The 16,627-nt window shown below is 45.5% G+C and overlaps 1 protein-coding gene across 2 annotated transcripts; it reads left to right on the forward strand.

Annotated features, from left to right (window-relative positions):
* Positions 1–2,832: 2,832 nt before the first annotated feature.
* Rit1 (Ras like without CAAX 1) lies at positions 2,833–15,171 on the forward strand. 2 transcript variants are annotated; one of them, XM_041656353.1, is made up of 6 exons: positions 2,833–3,089; positions 3,264–3,407; positions 3,534–3,590; positions 12,048–12,121; positions 12,322–12,513; positions 14,477–15,171. In XM_041656353.1, exons 2-6 carry the CDS (start codon positions 3,302–3,304, stop codon positions 14,705–14,707), a joined length of 660 nt encoding a protein of 219 aa, XP_041512287.1. In that variant the 5' UTR covers positions 2,833–3,089; positions 3,264–3,301; the 3' UTR covers positions 14,708–15,171. The 2 variants fall into 2 exon arrangements, with proteins under 2 accessions (XP_041512287.1, XP_041512288.1); XM_041656354.1 differs by having other exon boundaries at positions 2,834–2,924.
* Positions 15,172–16,627: the final 1,456 nt, after the last annotated feature.

A 16,627-nucleotide genomic window follows, 5' to 3' on the forward strand; every position in this document is an offset into this window, starting at 1 on the left:
GCTGGGATTAAAGATGGCCATTACACTTGGCCTTCTTCCTGTTTTGCTTTTTTTGTTTGTTTGTTTAACTTTTGGTTTTTGGAGATAGGGTTTCTCTGTTTAGCCCTGGCTGTCCTGGAACTCGGTCTGTAGTCCAGTCTGGCCTTGCACTAACGAATAACCACCTGCTGCTCCATTCTGGGATTAAGGACATGTATGACCACCACCTGGCTCTACCTGGTTGTTTTGTTTTATTATTTATCTATTATGTATATAATACTATTCTTTCTACATGTATGCCTACAGGCCAGAAGAGGACACTGGACCTCATTACAGATGGTTGTGAACCACCATGTGGTTGCTGGGCCATGTGGTTGCTGGGAATTGAACTCAGGACCTTTGGAAGAGCAGCCAGTGCTCTTAACTGCTGAGCCATCTCTCCAGCCCCTTTACCTGGTTTTTAACATGTCACTGTGTAGTTCAGGGTAGTTACAGCTACTGCCCAGCCAAAAGACATTTGAATGTTTCTCTCTCTTCTCTCTCTCTCTCTGTCTCTCTCTGTATTTCTCTGTCTCTTATATAGGATAGCTCTGGCTTATACTTTATGCATGAGGCTGGCCTTAAACTCAGATCCACCTGCTTCCTTCCTAGTGCTGGGATTAAAAATACTTGCCATCACATCTTAGCTTTTTGTTGTTGTTTTAAAGATTTATGTGCATTGAGGTTTTGCCTGCATGTATGGTCTGTGTGAAGATGTCAAATCACTTGGAACTGGATTACAGGCGTTTGTGAACTTCCATGTGTGTGCTGGGAATTGAGCCCAGGTCCTTTAGAAGAGCAGCCAGTGCTCTTAATCACGGAACCATCTCCTGCCCCTATTTTATTTTCTGTTTTGTCCTTTTGGCATTTGAACCCAGAACTTTATCCATGCTAGGTAAAATTCTGCCATTGAGGTACATCCCAGTCCTTCCCCACTTTGGGTTTTTTGGAGATTAGGGGTCTCATTATTTAGCACTGGCTGCCTTGAAGCTCTGATGTGTAGACCAGACAGACTTGAAGAACACCTGCCTCCGTTTCCAAAATGTTAGTTTTCTAGGCATGTCTGGCTAGCTAGCATTTGGAAAAATAAAATGTAGGCAGAGACTATTCATTTCCAGGTCTCCCATCCCCAAAGTAATCACACAGAAACTGTATTAATTAAAACATTGTTCAGCCTATTAGCCCAGACCTCTTAACTATTGCCTCTTAAATTAACCCATTCCTATTATTTTGTATTTTACCACAAGGCTTTTGGTTTACCCATAAGTTTCCAGTGGGCGGGCATCTTTCTGCTTCTGCTACATGGGCTACATGGTATCTCTCTCACACCACCTTCTTTTCTCCTCTCTCTCTACTTAGAATTCCACCTTGGTCTATTCTGCACTGCCAGAGGCCCAAAGCAGCTTCTTTTTTGCTTTAAAAGGGAGGCTTTATTATTATTGATTTTATTGAGCTCTACATTTTTCTCTGCTCCCCTGCCTGCCTCTCCCCTCCCCTCAACCCTCTCCCATGGTTCCCATGCTCCCAATTTACTCAGGAGATCTTGTCTTTTTCTACTTCTCATGTAGATTAGATCCATGCATGTCTCTCTTAGGGTCCTCATTGTTGCCTACGTTCTCTGGGATTGTGATTTATGGGTTGGTTTCTCTTTGTCTAAAAGTCACTTATGAGTGAGTGCATGTGATATTTGTCTTTCTATGTCTGGGTTACCTCACTCAAAATAATGTTTTCTAGCTCCACTCATTTTCCTGCAAATTTCACGCTGTCTTTATTTTTTTCTGCTGTGTAGTACTCCCTTGTGTAAATAAATGTACCATATTTTCCTTATCCATTCTTCGGTCAAGGGATATTTAGATTGTTTCCAGATTCTGGCTATGACAAACAAAGCTGCTATGAACATAGTTGAGCACATGTCCTTGTGGCATGATTGAGCATCCTTTGGATATATACCCAAAAGTGGTATTACTGAATCTTGAGGAAGGTTGTTTCCTAATTTTCTGAGAAATCGTCACACTGACATCCAAAGGGGTTGTACCAGCTTGCATTCCCACCAGCAATGCAGGAGTGTTCCCTTTTCCCCACAACCTCTCCAGCATAAGTTGTCATCAGTGTTTTTGATCTTGGCCATTTGGGTTTCTCTGATGACTAAGGATGTTGAGCATTTCCTTAAGTGTCTTTCAGCCATTTTAGATTCCTCTGCTGAGAGTTCTATGTTTATTTGTGAGTTCAAGACCAGCACAGTCTACAGACAGAGCTAGTTCCAGGACAGGCTCCAAAGCTACAGAGAAACCTTGTCTCGAAAAACAAAACAAAAAAAAAAAAAAAAAAAAAAAAAAGCAACAAGTGCTTTACTGATAATCTCTCCAGGACTGACCTTTGAACTGCTTGCTGCCAACAATACCTTTCATGCGGGGTTTGTAGGCATGTGCCATCATATATGGCTTAATGTTTTTAGCACACAGAACTCCAATTAGAACAACTGGGTGCTCAGAACATCTGTTTTGGTCACAGGATCGTTAAATGACAGCTTTTTTGGAAAAAAGGAGCACCGCTATGTAGCAATGACTGTACTTACCCTAAATGAAATCCTGTATTTTGGTAAGATTGCGGGGATTTTCCTCCCGGTAGCAAACAACCCTACGTTACTCACTTTAAAGGTTTCTGTTTCGGTTAGTGGATCACCCATTTCCGTCCGTGCAAACCTTAGACCAGTATGTGACCAGAGGGCTTTGCAAGTCAGACCTAGGCGTGGGGTGGAGCAGAGTCCCTGTCGGCTTGGGGGCGGGGCCAGAGCTACGCCCCGCCCGCTGGCGCCATCTTCCTGGACCCGGGCGGGGCAGTGGGTTGTGCGGCGCCGCTCGGGAAGGAATCCGGCCTGCAACCCGGACTCAGGGTTTCCTTCAGAGGTGCGGGCACAGGTGGGCAGGGACGGGAGGAGGAAAAGCGGGGGCGGCAACCTGAAGAAGACCCGGTGGTACCAGGCAGCCCTCAGCACGCTTCCGGCTCCTTCCTACTGGCACACTGCCTCAATCTGAAGAGAAGCCCAAGTTGTTTTTATTTTTCTGTAAAAAGTAAGTTTAGAAATCTGTGCCGTGTTTTAGGACTGAGACTAACGGGGAAGGGAGAAGACCTGGGTTTCTTAGTGTTCCGCAAAGAGCAGGGTAGGCCGCGGTGTTTGTGGGAGGCTGGGACTCAGGCTGGCCGACTGTCTCCATCCTGGACTGAATGTTTTGTGCCTTCCCTAGGAGGCCTTTCCTAGGGGCCCAGGACTGCTGTAAGGACAATGGACTCCGGGGCTCGCCCAGTTGGTAGCAGCTGTAGCAGCCCTGCAGCGCTGTCACGGGAATACAAACTAGTGATGCTGGGTGCTGGTGGCGTCGGGAAGAGCGGTAGGTAACCGTTTCTATTTGACAGAGAAGTTTGAAAAGCACCAGATGGGTTACTGGCTCTTGTGCAAAGCTGATAGTTACATTACTTCATGGTCACTGTCATGAGTTCCATTTCTTGTTTTGAAGCCATGACAATGCAGTTCATCAGCCACCGATTCCCAGAAGATCATGACCCCACCATTGGTAAGTCAGATTCTTATTTATATTCCAGGTACATCCTGTGAAAGTATCTTAACAGAGTTAAAGTTTAAAAAGTAGTATTTATATCTTGAGCTTTTTTGTGTATGTAATTCATACTTATTTAGAAACAAGGATAAACCGTTTATTTTTTTTCCTAGACTTCATATGCCACCTTTAGTCTTTGGGTTAGGTTGAGCATTAATAGACAAAGTTTGTCTTTTTTTACTGAATGTATTCTGTATCGTTAGATTAAAGGAAGGTTTAAAGGCTACTCGACGAAACCATCTCTGGCTATCGCTTCTGAGGCTCTGACATGAGACTAACCTGGCAGTGTGAGTCAGCTGGTTTGAACTTCCACAAAAGGAAGTAGAAAAACAAGTAGAGCTAGCCTATTGAACTCTTAGACCCAGCTCCCACTGGAAGCTCTTGATTTATTTCCTTATCCCTGCAGCTGGGTATATAGCAACATCATCTGTGTCTTTGTCATCTTTAGAGTGCCAATAGAGTAAATCAGTCTTTTTTTAACGCTGGGGATTGAGCCTGAGACTTCAGACCAAGCACACCAGGCAGTGGCTCTACCACTGAGCTGTATCCCCAGCTTTGTTTTGTGTTGTTTGTTTTAAGTTGTGTTTTGTTTTCTTTTGATAAAAGATTGAGCCCAAACTAGCCTTAAACACACAGCACACCTTACGCCTTAGTCTGGGATTACAGGCCTGAGCTACCATGCCCAGGTCTATGGTGTGTGGACTGTATTATTGTTGTTTTTGGTTGCTATCTTCTGTTGACTGAGACTGTTCCTCACTCCTAAATCATTAGGAAACAGTTGTGGGTTTTTTTGTTTGTTTGTTTGTTTTGTTTTTTTGAGACAGGGTTTCTCTGTGTAGCCTTGACTGTCCTGGAATTTGTGCTCTGTTGACCAGGCTGACCTCGAACTCAGAGTTCCGCCTACCTCTGCTGCAATAAAAGGCGTGTGCCACCACCCAGCAGCAGTTTTGATTCTGAGTGATTATATAAAAGAAAAGTAGGGTTAAGGAGGGGACAGAAGCTCTGCCATTAGCTGGGAGTGATGGCACACATCTGTAATCCCAGCCCTTGGGAGGCAAAGGAATGTGAATTCACCAGTCTGGGTTACATAAAGAGTTATAGGCTGGCCAAGAGGCCCTCTGTAAAACAAAACAAAAGCCTGCCATGCTGTGGCTGTTGTCATTTCATTTAGCATGTGCTTCTGTGGGTTTGGGGAAAGTGGGAGCACTTGTCTTTTTATTGAGCTCTATGGGAGTTATTTATTTTTTGTGGTAGGGATCAAGCCTGGGGCCTCACACAGGCTAAGTCTATGCTGTACCACCGAGCTGTGTCCTAGCTTTGCTCTGTCAACTTTAGAGATTGTTTCAGAGATTCAGCTGCGGCGTGGGAACTGAAGAAAGAGACTTCAGGGTTAGGATCGTTTACTTAGTGCCGAGCGTTAGCGCTAGGCCATCCACTCTTGACTCCAGTGATGCTGCACTAGAGGGACATTGCCTGTGCTGGCTAGGTGGCCAGGCAGGGTCAGTATCTACCCTCTGCCCTGCAGGCTGTGTGTTTGCCACGCATGCCCTCCTGCACTGCTGGTTCCTGAGTGTAGGAAGACTGGCTAGCAGCCTACCACACCCACCACGTTATTCTGCCCTTGTTTATGGTGATAACTAGCCACACCTAGAGATTGACTGGAAAATGTCACTTGGTCGCCTTAGTTGGGCTGGGAACCCAGACCCTGAGCTCAGGCTTCAGGGTCTACTAGGTCCACTTCACTCCTTGGTAGGATAGATATGTTCCTACACCTTCTTTATTCTCTTCTCCTGTATAGGTTTTTAGACTATCAAAATGAGCAGAATTTTCTTTGGTCATGCCCACGTTCTGTCTGTTCTTGTGTGCTGTGTTATAACCCTGACCAACAGTTCAGAGCACGGGGACCACTGATTATCTTTTGTTTTATCATGGTAGCTCATGGAGAAGGAAATCCAACTTCCCCAAGTCTCCTTCACTGAAAACAAAACTCTACTTCTATAACCTCCACCTTAACATCAGTGGAAAGGTGCTCGCCCCAAAAGCCTGGTGACCTGAATTTCAACTGAACCCATGTAAAGGTGGGAGGAGATGGAGGAGAAACCCGAGTCCACAAAGGTGGTCTGTTATGGTTTTGGTCCCTTTAAGAGACAAGCCACACCCATTCCCCTCCCCATCCGCTGAGGCAGGCTGATCTTCAGCTTCCGGCCTGAGCTCGTTCTCTTTTCCATCTTCCTCTCAGAGAGGCAGCTTCGCTTCTGCCTCTCTCCCCACTTCTCTGCTTCCCCCCTTCTTTGTCTCTTTCTCCTCCTCCTCCTCCTCCTCTCTCTCTCTCTCTCTCTCTCTTTCTCTCTCTCTCTCTCTCTGTCCTCCCTTCACCCTTCCTCCTCCATAACCCCCTGAATAAACATTCAACCTCACCCTGCATGTTGTGTCTATCCATGTTTCTGTCTTCTGCCCGCCCGCCATGTGTCTCCCTGCCTGGAACCAGCCATTGCTCGGGGACCAGCAGCCTACTCTGCCTGGGGCCCACTGTCTGCTGCCACATGGCCCGCCACCACTGCTCTGGGACCAGCAGCTGTCTCTGCCTGGGACTGGCTGCTCCCAGGGCCCGCTATCTGCCACCACATGGCTCGCCGCCACCACTGGTCTCTTGACCTCTGCACACCCACTGCTAGAGTCATGTGCATACATAATAATAGAAATATCTTTAGATAAACTAAAATTCAAGAGAGCTCCAGAGCCATCTCTTACTTCTTTTTGTATTTAATTTTTTATAAGCGACATTAAACAACCTTTTTGTTGTGCTTGGAGTTGAATCTGGACCTTGGACACACTAGACAAACACACTGTCACACTAAGTCCCCAGCTCTCTTATTTTTAAGGTAAAATTCATATTTTTTCACCCCAAGAAGGTTTCACCAGTTTGTCTGCAGTGTTGTGGATTGAATTCGGGGCTTAAAAGACTGATTTTTTATTTGATGGCTATAGGTGTTTCCTGTATGTGTCTGTGCACCGCAGTGTGCCTGGTGCCTACAGAGGCAGAGGAAGGGCATTCGATCCCATGGACTGGAGTTAACAGAATTTTGTAAGCTCTTATAGGGGTGTTGTGAGCCAAACCCAGGCCATCTGCTGGAGCCGTCAATCAGTACATTTTTTACCCGACTCTGCTGCTCTCTGACAGCACTGTGTGATTCAGCAGCAAATACTTGTCTTGAGTGCTGTAAGTGAATATATGTATATACTCACATAGAAGCACATATCTGTGTGACTGAAATTAAAATCTAGTTTGGGGACCTGTGAGATGGCACCTGTCACCAAGCCTGACGTAAGATCCCGGTAACTCCCATGGTAGAAGGTGAGAATCAGTTCCTGCACGTCCTCTCCCCTCCGTAGCCATGCTGTGTCATGGGATGGCGAGTCTGCCGAGCCTGATAACTTGAGTCTCACATGGTGGAAGGAAAGTTGTCCTCTGAACTCCACCTGCAGCATGTGGCATGAGTGTGCCGACATGTACACAGAACCTTTAAAAGAATATCATTGGGGGGGCTGGAGAGATGGCTCAGAGGTTAAGAGCATTGCCTGCTCTTCCAAAGGTCCTGAGTTCAATTCCCAGCAACCACATGGTGGCTCACAACCATCTGTAATGGGGTCTGGTGCCCTCTTCTGGCCTGCAGGCATATACACAGACAGAATATTGTATACATAATAAATAAAAAAATAAATATTAAAAAAAAGAATATCATTACTTTGAAAATGTTAAGAGGATTTATCTTGGGGTGTATGTGCCTAGTTTTTTTTTCGAGACAGGGTTTCTTGGCATAGTCCTGGCAGCCCAGGACCTCACTCTGTACACTAGGTTGGTCTTGAACTCAGAGATCCGCCTGCCTCTTTCTCCTGAGTTCTGGGATTCAAGCCCTGTACCACCCTGTGTGGCAGTTGATTCTCTTTTACTTTTCTTTTTTTTTTTAATATTTATTTATTTATTATGTATACAATATTCTGTCTGTGTGTATGCCTTCAGGCCAGAAGAGGGTACCAGACTCCATTACAGATGGTTGTGAGCCACCATGTGGTTGCTGGGAATTGAACTCAGGACCTTTGGAAGAGCAGGCAATGCTCTTAACCTCTGAGCCATCTCTCCAGCCCTCTCTTTTACTTTTCTGTGTTTTCCATGATTATAGAAATCCACTTTGAAGAAGGTAGATGTGAGCCAGGTGGCGGTGGCTCACGCCTGTAGTTCCAGGACAGCCTGGTCTCCATATCAAGTTGGCCAGCCAGGGTTACATAGTGAGACCCTCTCTACAAAACAAAAAATAAATAGCAAAAATGTAATAAAATTAAAATTTTGTAAAGGGCTAAAGATCGCTCAGGTCACATGCTTACGACCTGCGTTTAACATAGTGTTGCACCTGACAGTAATATGCAGAAAAGAGCTTGGTTTCAAAATGGAGGGGTTGTGACATTTTCTAGAAAATAGTGAAGCTGTGAGGGACGCTTCATTGGGTACAGTACACAGCTGTGCTCGCAGGGTCGCAGACAGGGTTTCCAACACTACCACGACAGCTCACAGCCATCTAGTGCTGCAGTTCCAGGCAGTCTGATACCATATCCTGACCTCTGAGGGCATCAGACACACAATACACTTTCAGCCATAACACTCACATGCATAAAATAAAAGTAAGTCTTTAAACAAAAGTATCCAGGCACGGGGACTCCACCTTTTAAAACCAGTGCTGTGGGTGAGTTGTGAAGAGGAACCGCAGTGCATGCTGGCTCCATCACCACTGAACTTCAGTTAAGAAGACATTCAGGATTTTAGGATTAGCCTTTTAATTCTTTCTAAGTCTTTTTTTCTAAGACAGTTTCACCTGCAACTCCATTTGGCCTCAAACTCAGACATCTGCCTGCCTCTGCCCCTTGCCTGCCCCTACCAGTGGTGGGATTAAGGGTGTGTCCACCATACCTTGCTTACCTTCTCTGTAAGGTGGAAATGATAGTGCTTTACAGTTTGCCTAGCCTAATGTTCTGTATGTGCGTTAATAAACGGCACCTGGGACTAAAGCATGCACCACTACGCCCAGCGGTTACATTTTTTTTTTAAATGTGCATGATGTGTGTGTAGGCATAGATGCCACAGCAAATGTGTGAAAGTTCTGTCCATCCTACTTTCATGTGGATCCTGGGGTTCTAACTCAGGTCGCCAGGCCTGCATAGCACAACAGTACCAGTTGAGCCACTTCCCCTGCCCCTGACTTACTGTTTTAAAAGAAATTCTTTCATAATCCTTGTGGTGGTGGTGGCGCACGCCTTTAATCCCAGCACTCGGGAGGCAGAGGCAGGCGGATCTCTGGGAGTTCGAGACCAGCCTGGTCTACAAGAGCTAGTGCCAGGACAGAATCCAAAGCTACAGAGAAACCCTGTCTTGAAAAACAAAACAACAACAACAAAAAAGAGTCCTTGTGGTGGTTTGAATAAGAATGACCCCACAGGTCCATGTATGTGAATAAGAATGACCCCACAGGTCCATGTACGTGAATGAGAATGACCCCACAGGTCCATATATGTGGATAAGAATGACCCCACAGGTCCATGTATGTGAATAAGAATGACCCCACAGGTCCATGTATATGAATAAGAATGACCCCCACAGGTCCATGTATGTGAATAAGAATGACCCCACAGGTCCATGTATGTGAATAAGAATGACCCCACAGGTCCATGTATGTGAATAAGAATGACCCCCACAGGTCCATGTATGTGAATAAGAATGACCCCCCACAGGTCCATGTATGTGAATAAGAATGACCCCCACAGGTCCATGTATGTGAATAAGAATGACCCCCACAGGTCCATGTATGTGAATAAGAATGACCCCCACAGGTCCATGTATGTGAATGAGAATGACCCCACAGGTCCATGTATGTGAATGAGAATGACCCCACAGGTCCATGTATGTGAATGAGAATGACCCCACAGGTCCATGTATGTGAATAAGAATGACCCCCCACAGGTCCATGTATGTGAATAAGAATGACCCCCCACAGGTCCATGTATGTGAATAAGAATGACCCCCACAGGTCCATGTATGTGAATAAGAATGACCCCACAGGTCCATGTATGTGAATGAGAATGACCCCACAGGTCCATGTATGTGAATAAGAATGACCCCCCACAGGTCCATGTATGTGAATAAGAATGACCCCACAGGTCCATGTATGTGAATGAGAATGACCCCACAGGTCCATGTATGTGAATGTTTAGTGACAGAGAGAATGAAACTGTCGGAAAGGATTGGGTTAGGATTGTGGCCTTGTTAGAAGAAGTATCACAGGGTGAGATTTGAGCTCAGTCTCCACTCGCTTTCTCTCAGCCTGTGCAACAGGACACAGCACTGAGCTGCTGCTCTCACATCATGCATGCTCCCCACCATAGCTACAGACTAACCCTCTGAGACTGGAAACCAGCCCAGTTAAATGCTTTGCTTCCTGAGAGCCCTGGTTGTGGTGTCTTCACAGCAGTAGCACAGTGACTAAGACCATCTTTTTCTTTCTTTCTCTCTTCTCCCTTCCTCTCTCCCACCCTCCCTTCCTTCTTTTCTTTTCTTTTTATTTTTCTTATTTTTGAGGCTGTGTTTCTCTGTGTAGTGCTAACTGTCCTGGAACTTGCTTTGTAGGCTGGGCTCAAACTCACAGAGATCCATCTGCCTCTGCCTCCTGAGTGCTAGGATTAAAGGCATACGCCACCAATGTCTGGCTCTTTTTTTTTTTTTTTTACTATTTATTTTCTCTGTATTAGTGTTTTACCTGTATGTATGTCTGTGTACCGTGTATGTATCTGGTGAGAGCATTGGTTCCTCTGGAACTGAAGTTATAGATGGTTGTGAACCACCATGTGGGTGCTGGGAACTGAACCTCCTCTGGAGGAACAGCCAGTGCTCTTAACCACTGAGTCATCTCTCCAGCCCTCCCTCCCTCCCTCCCTTCTTCCCTCTTTTCCTTCCTTCCTTCCTTTTTTTTTTTTATGTATACAATATTCTTCCTGCAAGCCAGAAGAGGGCACCAGACCTCATTACAGATGGTTGTGAGCCACCATGTGGTTGCTGGGAATTGAACTCAGGACCCTTGGAAGAGCAGGCAATGCTCTTAACCACTGAACCATCTCTCCAGCCCCTCCTTTCTTTTTTTTTTAAGACAACATCTCCCTTTGCAGCCCTAGCACACCTAGAACTCATTATGTAAACAAAATTGGCCTTGAATTCAAAGAGATCCTCCTGCCTCTCCTTCTCAGATGCTCAGAATTAACTTTTAGATTTAGATTTGCAGCTGTGAATAAGATATATAACCATGCCGGGTGGTGGTAGCTCATGCTTTTAATCCCAGCACTTGGGGGCAGAGGCAAATGGATCTCTGTGAGTTTGAGACCAGCTTGGTTTACAGAGCTAATTCTTGGACAACCAAGGCTTTACAAAGAAACTCTGTCTCAAAAAACAAAACAAGGGCTAGAGAGATGGCTTAGCAGTTAAGGGCATTGGCTGCTCTTCCGTAAATCCTGAATTCAATTCCCAGCAACCACATGGTGGCTCACAACAATTTGTAATGAGATCTGGTGCCCTCTTTTGGCCTGCAGGCAGAACTCTGTGCACAGATTAATAAATAAATAATAAATAAATAAGCCTTTTTAAAACAAAACAAAAAAATACATGACCACCCATGAACAAAGAAAAACTAATCTACATATTTTGATGAATTTATAGCATCCTGAGAAAATTAAGCACATAAAAACAATCCAGGGCCGCTGAGATGCTCAGCAGGTAAGAGTGCTCGCCCTACTCGTGTTGTGACTTAGAGTGCATAGAAAGGTATAAGGGAAAAGCTGACGTCATAAATTTGACCCTTGACCTCCATATGCATACACATACATACACACATACATCATGCATGTACATATACATCACTAATAATAAAATTCCTTAGAGAACTTGGTGGGCTGGGGAGATGGTTTGGAGGTTTGAGGGCTTGCTTTATAAGCTAGAAGCAGAGTTGAGTTCAGATCCCCGGAACCCTGGTAACTGACTTACATGAAATTCCAGCCTCCACAGTCAAAGACAGGCTTCATTGAGCAAGCTGCCTAGTGAGATCCAGTATGAGCCCTGGATCTCCATGCACATGTGCACACATACACACATGAGCATTCATGCATTTACATGTGTACATGCGAACGCCTGAGAGCAAACGTAAGAAGCTGAAGCCTGGGAATATAGCTCAGGGGTAGAGCATTTGCCCACTGTTTGAACCCCTGGATTCAAGGTCTGCCTCTACCAAAATAAGTGAATAAAATTGGACGGGACTGCCTCTTCTGTGGGGCAAGTTTTCAGATCCTTGCTTCTTCCCACATGTGTGTTCCTCCCTCCTGTAGAGGATGCATACAAGATCCGGATCCGCATCGACGATGAGCCTGCCAACCTGGACATTCTGGATACAGCCGGGCAGGTACTGAACCCAGAACTGTGTGGGTAGAGTGTGTCCTTTAGGAGGGGGGCAGGCGTCTATGAACAGAATCACTAGTTTGTCTCTCTTGACTTCCATGCTCTGCCTCAGGAGAGCAGGTAATTGACATGCTGTTTCTGACTCTGAGGTAGCTGGTGTGTGTGCAGGTCTGATTGCAGCAATGGACCTTTGCTTCCCTCCAGGCAGAGTTTACAGCCATGCGGGATCAGTATATGAGGGCAGGAGAAGGATTTATCATCTGTTACTCGATCACGGATCGCCGAAGTTTTCATGAAGTTCGGGAGTTTAAACAGCTGATTTACCGTGTCAGACGCACTGACGACACACCAGTGGTTCTCGTGGGAAACAAATCGGACCTGAAGCAGCTGCGGCAGGTGAGAAGCAGGGCCTGCAATGTTGTGGGTGGTTGTTTGTTTCTTGAAGATTGCTTTGCCTTAAAATAGAAAATGAAAATTAGCCTATCCCTAGCTTTGGAAATGTCCCTTTAGCTATAAATTTCCTGTTATAATATATAAAATCTGGATTTTTAGAAATCAACGCACAGGGTTTTAGACACATAATAACCTATAACCTAAGCATTTAACAGGCTAGGCAGGAGGATCACCACACATTAGAGGGCAGCCTAGGGTTTGTAGCCCTAGGCCCAGACAGTCAGTTAGCAAACCAATAGATGGCAATAGAATACTTATTAAGTAAGGATCATGAGCGGTTAGCTTTCTGAATCATCAGAAAGGACGTTTGGCTGTAGTTTAGTGGTAGAGCTTCTGCCTAGCGTACACAGGGACGCGGGTTCAATCCCCAGCACCACAAAATAAAAGTTTAGATATCAATAGAGCTAAGGGCAACAAGAAGTCTCAGTAAAGGCGCTTGTTTGCCTGGAAATACGGTGGCCTGAATCCAATCCCTAAAATCCACACAGAGGTGAAACAAGAGAACCAGTTCCACAGAGTTGCCAGCTGATTCTCTGTTGACTTTAAACACGTGCTGGGATTCAGGCCTTCCACATACAGTAGATAAACGAACACTTAATAAAACTAATGGAAACTTTAGGGTCAGAGGTTAAGAATACTGGTTACCCTTGCGGAGGACTCCTCCGTCCCAGCGTTCACATGGTATGACTCAGAACTGTCTGTAACCCCAGTTCCAGGGCATCTGATGCCTCTGGCCTCCAGGAGTACCAGGCACATACATGCACACAGACATACATGTAGGCAGGACACCCATACACGTAAAATAATAATAATCCAAAATATAAATAAATCTGGGCAATGGTGGTGCACACCTTTAATCCCAGCACTCAGTAGGCAGAGGCAGGTGGATCTCTGAGTTTGAGGCTAGTCTGATCTGCAGAAGGAATTCCAGGACAGGCTCCAAAGCTGCCCAGAGAAACCCTGTCCTGAAAAATCAAAAGCATAAAGAAAGCTATCATTATCAATATGTGTATTTACTTGATATCTGTTTCCAAAAGTTCCACTGAAAGGATTGGAGACTCAGTTCAGTCAGTAAAGCACCTTTTTTTAAGAGGGTCTGAGACCTGAGTTCAGTGAGACAGGGTTTTCCTGTGTAGCCCTGGCTGTCCTGGAACTCACTCTGTAGACCAGGCTGGCCTCAAACTCACAGAGATCCGCCTGCCTCTGCCTCCCAAGTGCTGGGATTAAAGGTGTGTGCCACCACCGCCCTGCATAGATTTCATTTCTTGTTTTTGTTTTGAAATCCAGACATGATGGTTTATAACCCCAACACTAGGGAGTTGGAAACGGGCAGAACACTGGGGTTTGTTGGCCAGCATACTTGACAAGCTCTAGACCAGAGGGAAGCCTTGCCTCAGAAAAGAAAAGAGAGGCTGAGTTGTAAAGTTCAGTTGGTGGTGTGTCTGCCTACCATGCAGGAAGCTGGGTGTGAGACAGAGGCAGCTGGATCTCTGGGTTTGAGGCTAGCCTGATCTGCAGAACAAAGTGCCTGGGCAGCTAGGGCTACACAGAGAAACCCTGTCTTGACAAAACAATTGAAAAATTATGTGGGCTCTGTCCCTAACCCTGCATTAAAGCAGGCATGGAGGCATACACATGTAATCCAGGCACTCCTAAGATACAGATGGAAGACTTACAAGAGACTGTCTTTAAAACAGCAATCTGGTAAGTACACTGGAAATAGAACCCTGTGATTTGGAGTCCTGTGGTATACAGCTTGGGCCCTCAGTTTCCCGGGGCTGTGTTCTCTGCTGGCCCCTCTCCAGCGGGGAGCCCTGTCCAGGTAAGGAAGCCACTGACTCTTTGTGACAGCTGTAACTGCTGCCTGCTGTGCACTATACATTTTCTCATGTTTGTGCCTTTGAAGGTCTCCAAGGAAGAGGGGTTATCTCTGGCGCGGGAATTCAGCTGTCCGTTTTTTGAGACCTCTGCTGCGTATCGTTACTATATCGATGACGTTTTCCATGCTCTTGTTCGCGAGATTCGTAAGAAAGAAAAGGAATTAGTATTGTCCATGGAGAAAAAGTCTAAACCCAAAAGCAGTGTGTGGAGGAGGCTGAAGTCGCCGTTCAGGAAGAAGAAAGACTCGGTAACCTGAGGGAAGTGTGATGTCCCTGCTGTGAACTGCGGTGCTGCCCGACAGCCCAGTACCTGCAATAACGGGCACACTGTCCGCTCTCTTTCCCGCTACCCTAAATGCCACTGGCGAGGGGGCCATGGCCACTGGGCGTTTTCAGTGACTCTGACTTTTTAGCCCTCAGAGCACTGCCCACTCCTTGATTGTCACAGGGGAATTTGATCTGCCATTGTTTTGGTTATGTTGCTGATGTAAATTAATTTGTGTAAATTGTTTATACCCAGGAGAATATGTATACCGTGTGCACTTGACTAAGTTTACAAAAGGAACTTTGCTGTCTACCCCCACCATCCTTCAACTTGAGCTTCCTGGTACTGTCTCACAGAAGGACCTCTCTACCTTGTTTTTCCACACTGTGTATCTTGGAGACAGAACAAAATGTTGCATAGGGAAACTAACGATAAAGAGATTGGTGCTAAAGGTGAGTAGGCGTCTGTGGCATGGACTTCTGTTGTAGATTATGAAGTGATTAGGGAGATATTGTTGTGTGTTTACACAGGAAGACATGGCATATGGGGTCAGAAAGTGTTCCTGTGATGAGCCTGAGGACTGCGCGTTTGACCCAAAGGCGAGACAGAAACGGAAACGTAGAGGGAAGGTTTCTCTTGAACGTACTTGTTCTTTTTTCAGTATCTTGCCTTCCTTTACCTTTGAAGACTGGCACTTTGAGAACTGCTTCTGGATCTGGACCAGTCACGAGCTCCCTCGGTTCTTGTTTAAATCCCTTGTTGGGCTAGGCATGGCGGCTCACTGCTGTGATCCTAGTATTTATAAGGCTAAAGCAGGACTTCCACAAGTTTGCGGCTTGCTGGGCTACAGAATGAAAGCCTGTCTTAGAAAAACAAAACCAAGAATAAACAAATAAGTAAATTCTTTCTTAGGACAGCTCCACCGCATGCCTTATCCAGGCGTCCTCTCTGAAGAGCTGGGCCTGTGCTGTGGTTTTAGGCCCTTTCTTTAAACTGATGGTGTTGTCCGAACAGAAGAGGCATCTGGAGTCTGAGTAAAATTGTTAGGTGGTCTCTTGACCTCAGCAGTCATTAGACTTAGGCTTAAAGGTCTGGAGTTTCTGTTTGGCCGACCGACCAGTCTTGAAGCTTTCGTATCCGCATATACGAATTGGTTTTCATAATCTGAGGATTTCCTCAGAGTTGTCCAAGCTCAGCGTCAGAGAGGACCACTTTGCTTCCCATACGTGAGACTAACCTTGGAAGAAACAGCTTTAACTATTAGTGGTGCGCTCTCTGTCTTGATGTCTTGAGCGTGCTGTGTGGGGCACATTCAGGAGAGTTGTGATCCCAGGATGGAGTGTTCGCTCCAGGCTCAGGTGATGCCTCTTCAAAGTTGCCACAAAGCTTCCTGCTTCCCTCTGTCAGAGGAATGGCAGCTGATCCAGAGTCTATGAGGAGCCATTGCTAGGACTTTTAACATTTTGGGTAGCGTCTTTTGAAAGTTCTGGTAACTATACAAAATTGTTTTTAATATTCAAGCCATCAAAAAATGAAAGACCCAAATTCCAGTCTATATAAGCCACAGCATTTCAGAGAAGAGACAAAATACAGCACCTTTCTCTCTGAACAGTTGCTCGCCTGGTTAAGGACTTTCAGACTGTAGACCTATGCTGCTTATTACTGATGATCTATGCATTTGTCATCCGTGTTAAGCAAGGAAATGACAGCTACAACGATTCAAGATTGTAAAGGCAATAAAAAAACATCGCTAGAAAGAAAGGCCTGTAAGACAGAGAGATTGTGTTCCATACAAGGAAAGCAGCAGTCTTTTTTTTTATATATATATTTATTCATTATGTATACAGTATTCTATCTGTGTGTATGCCTGAAGGCCAGAAGAGGGCACCAGACCTCATTACAGATGGTTGTG

This window comes from Microtus oregoni, unplaced genomic scaffold (assembly GCF_018167655.1).
Source record: "Microtus oregoni isolate MIOR12 unplaced genomic scaffold, Mior012 000007F_ref0000211, whole genome shotgun sequence".
Lineage (NCBI taxonomy): Eukaryota > Metazoa > Chordata > Mammalia > Rodentia > Cricetidae > Microtus > Microtus oregoni.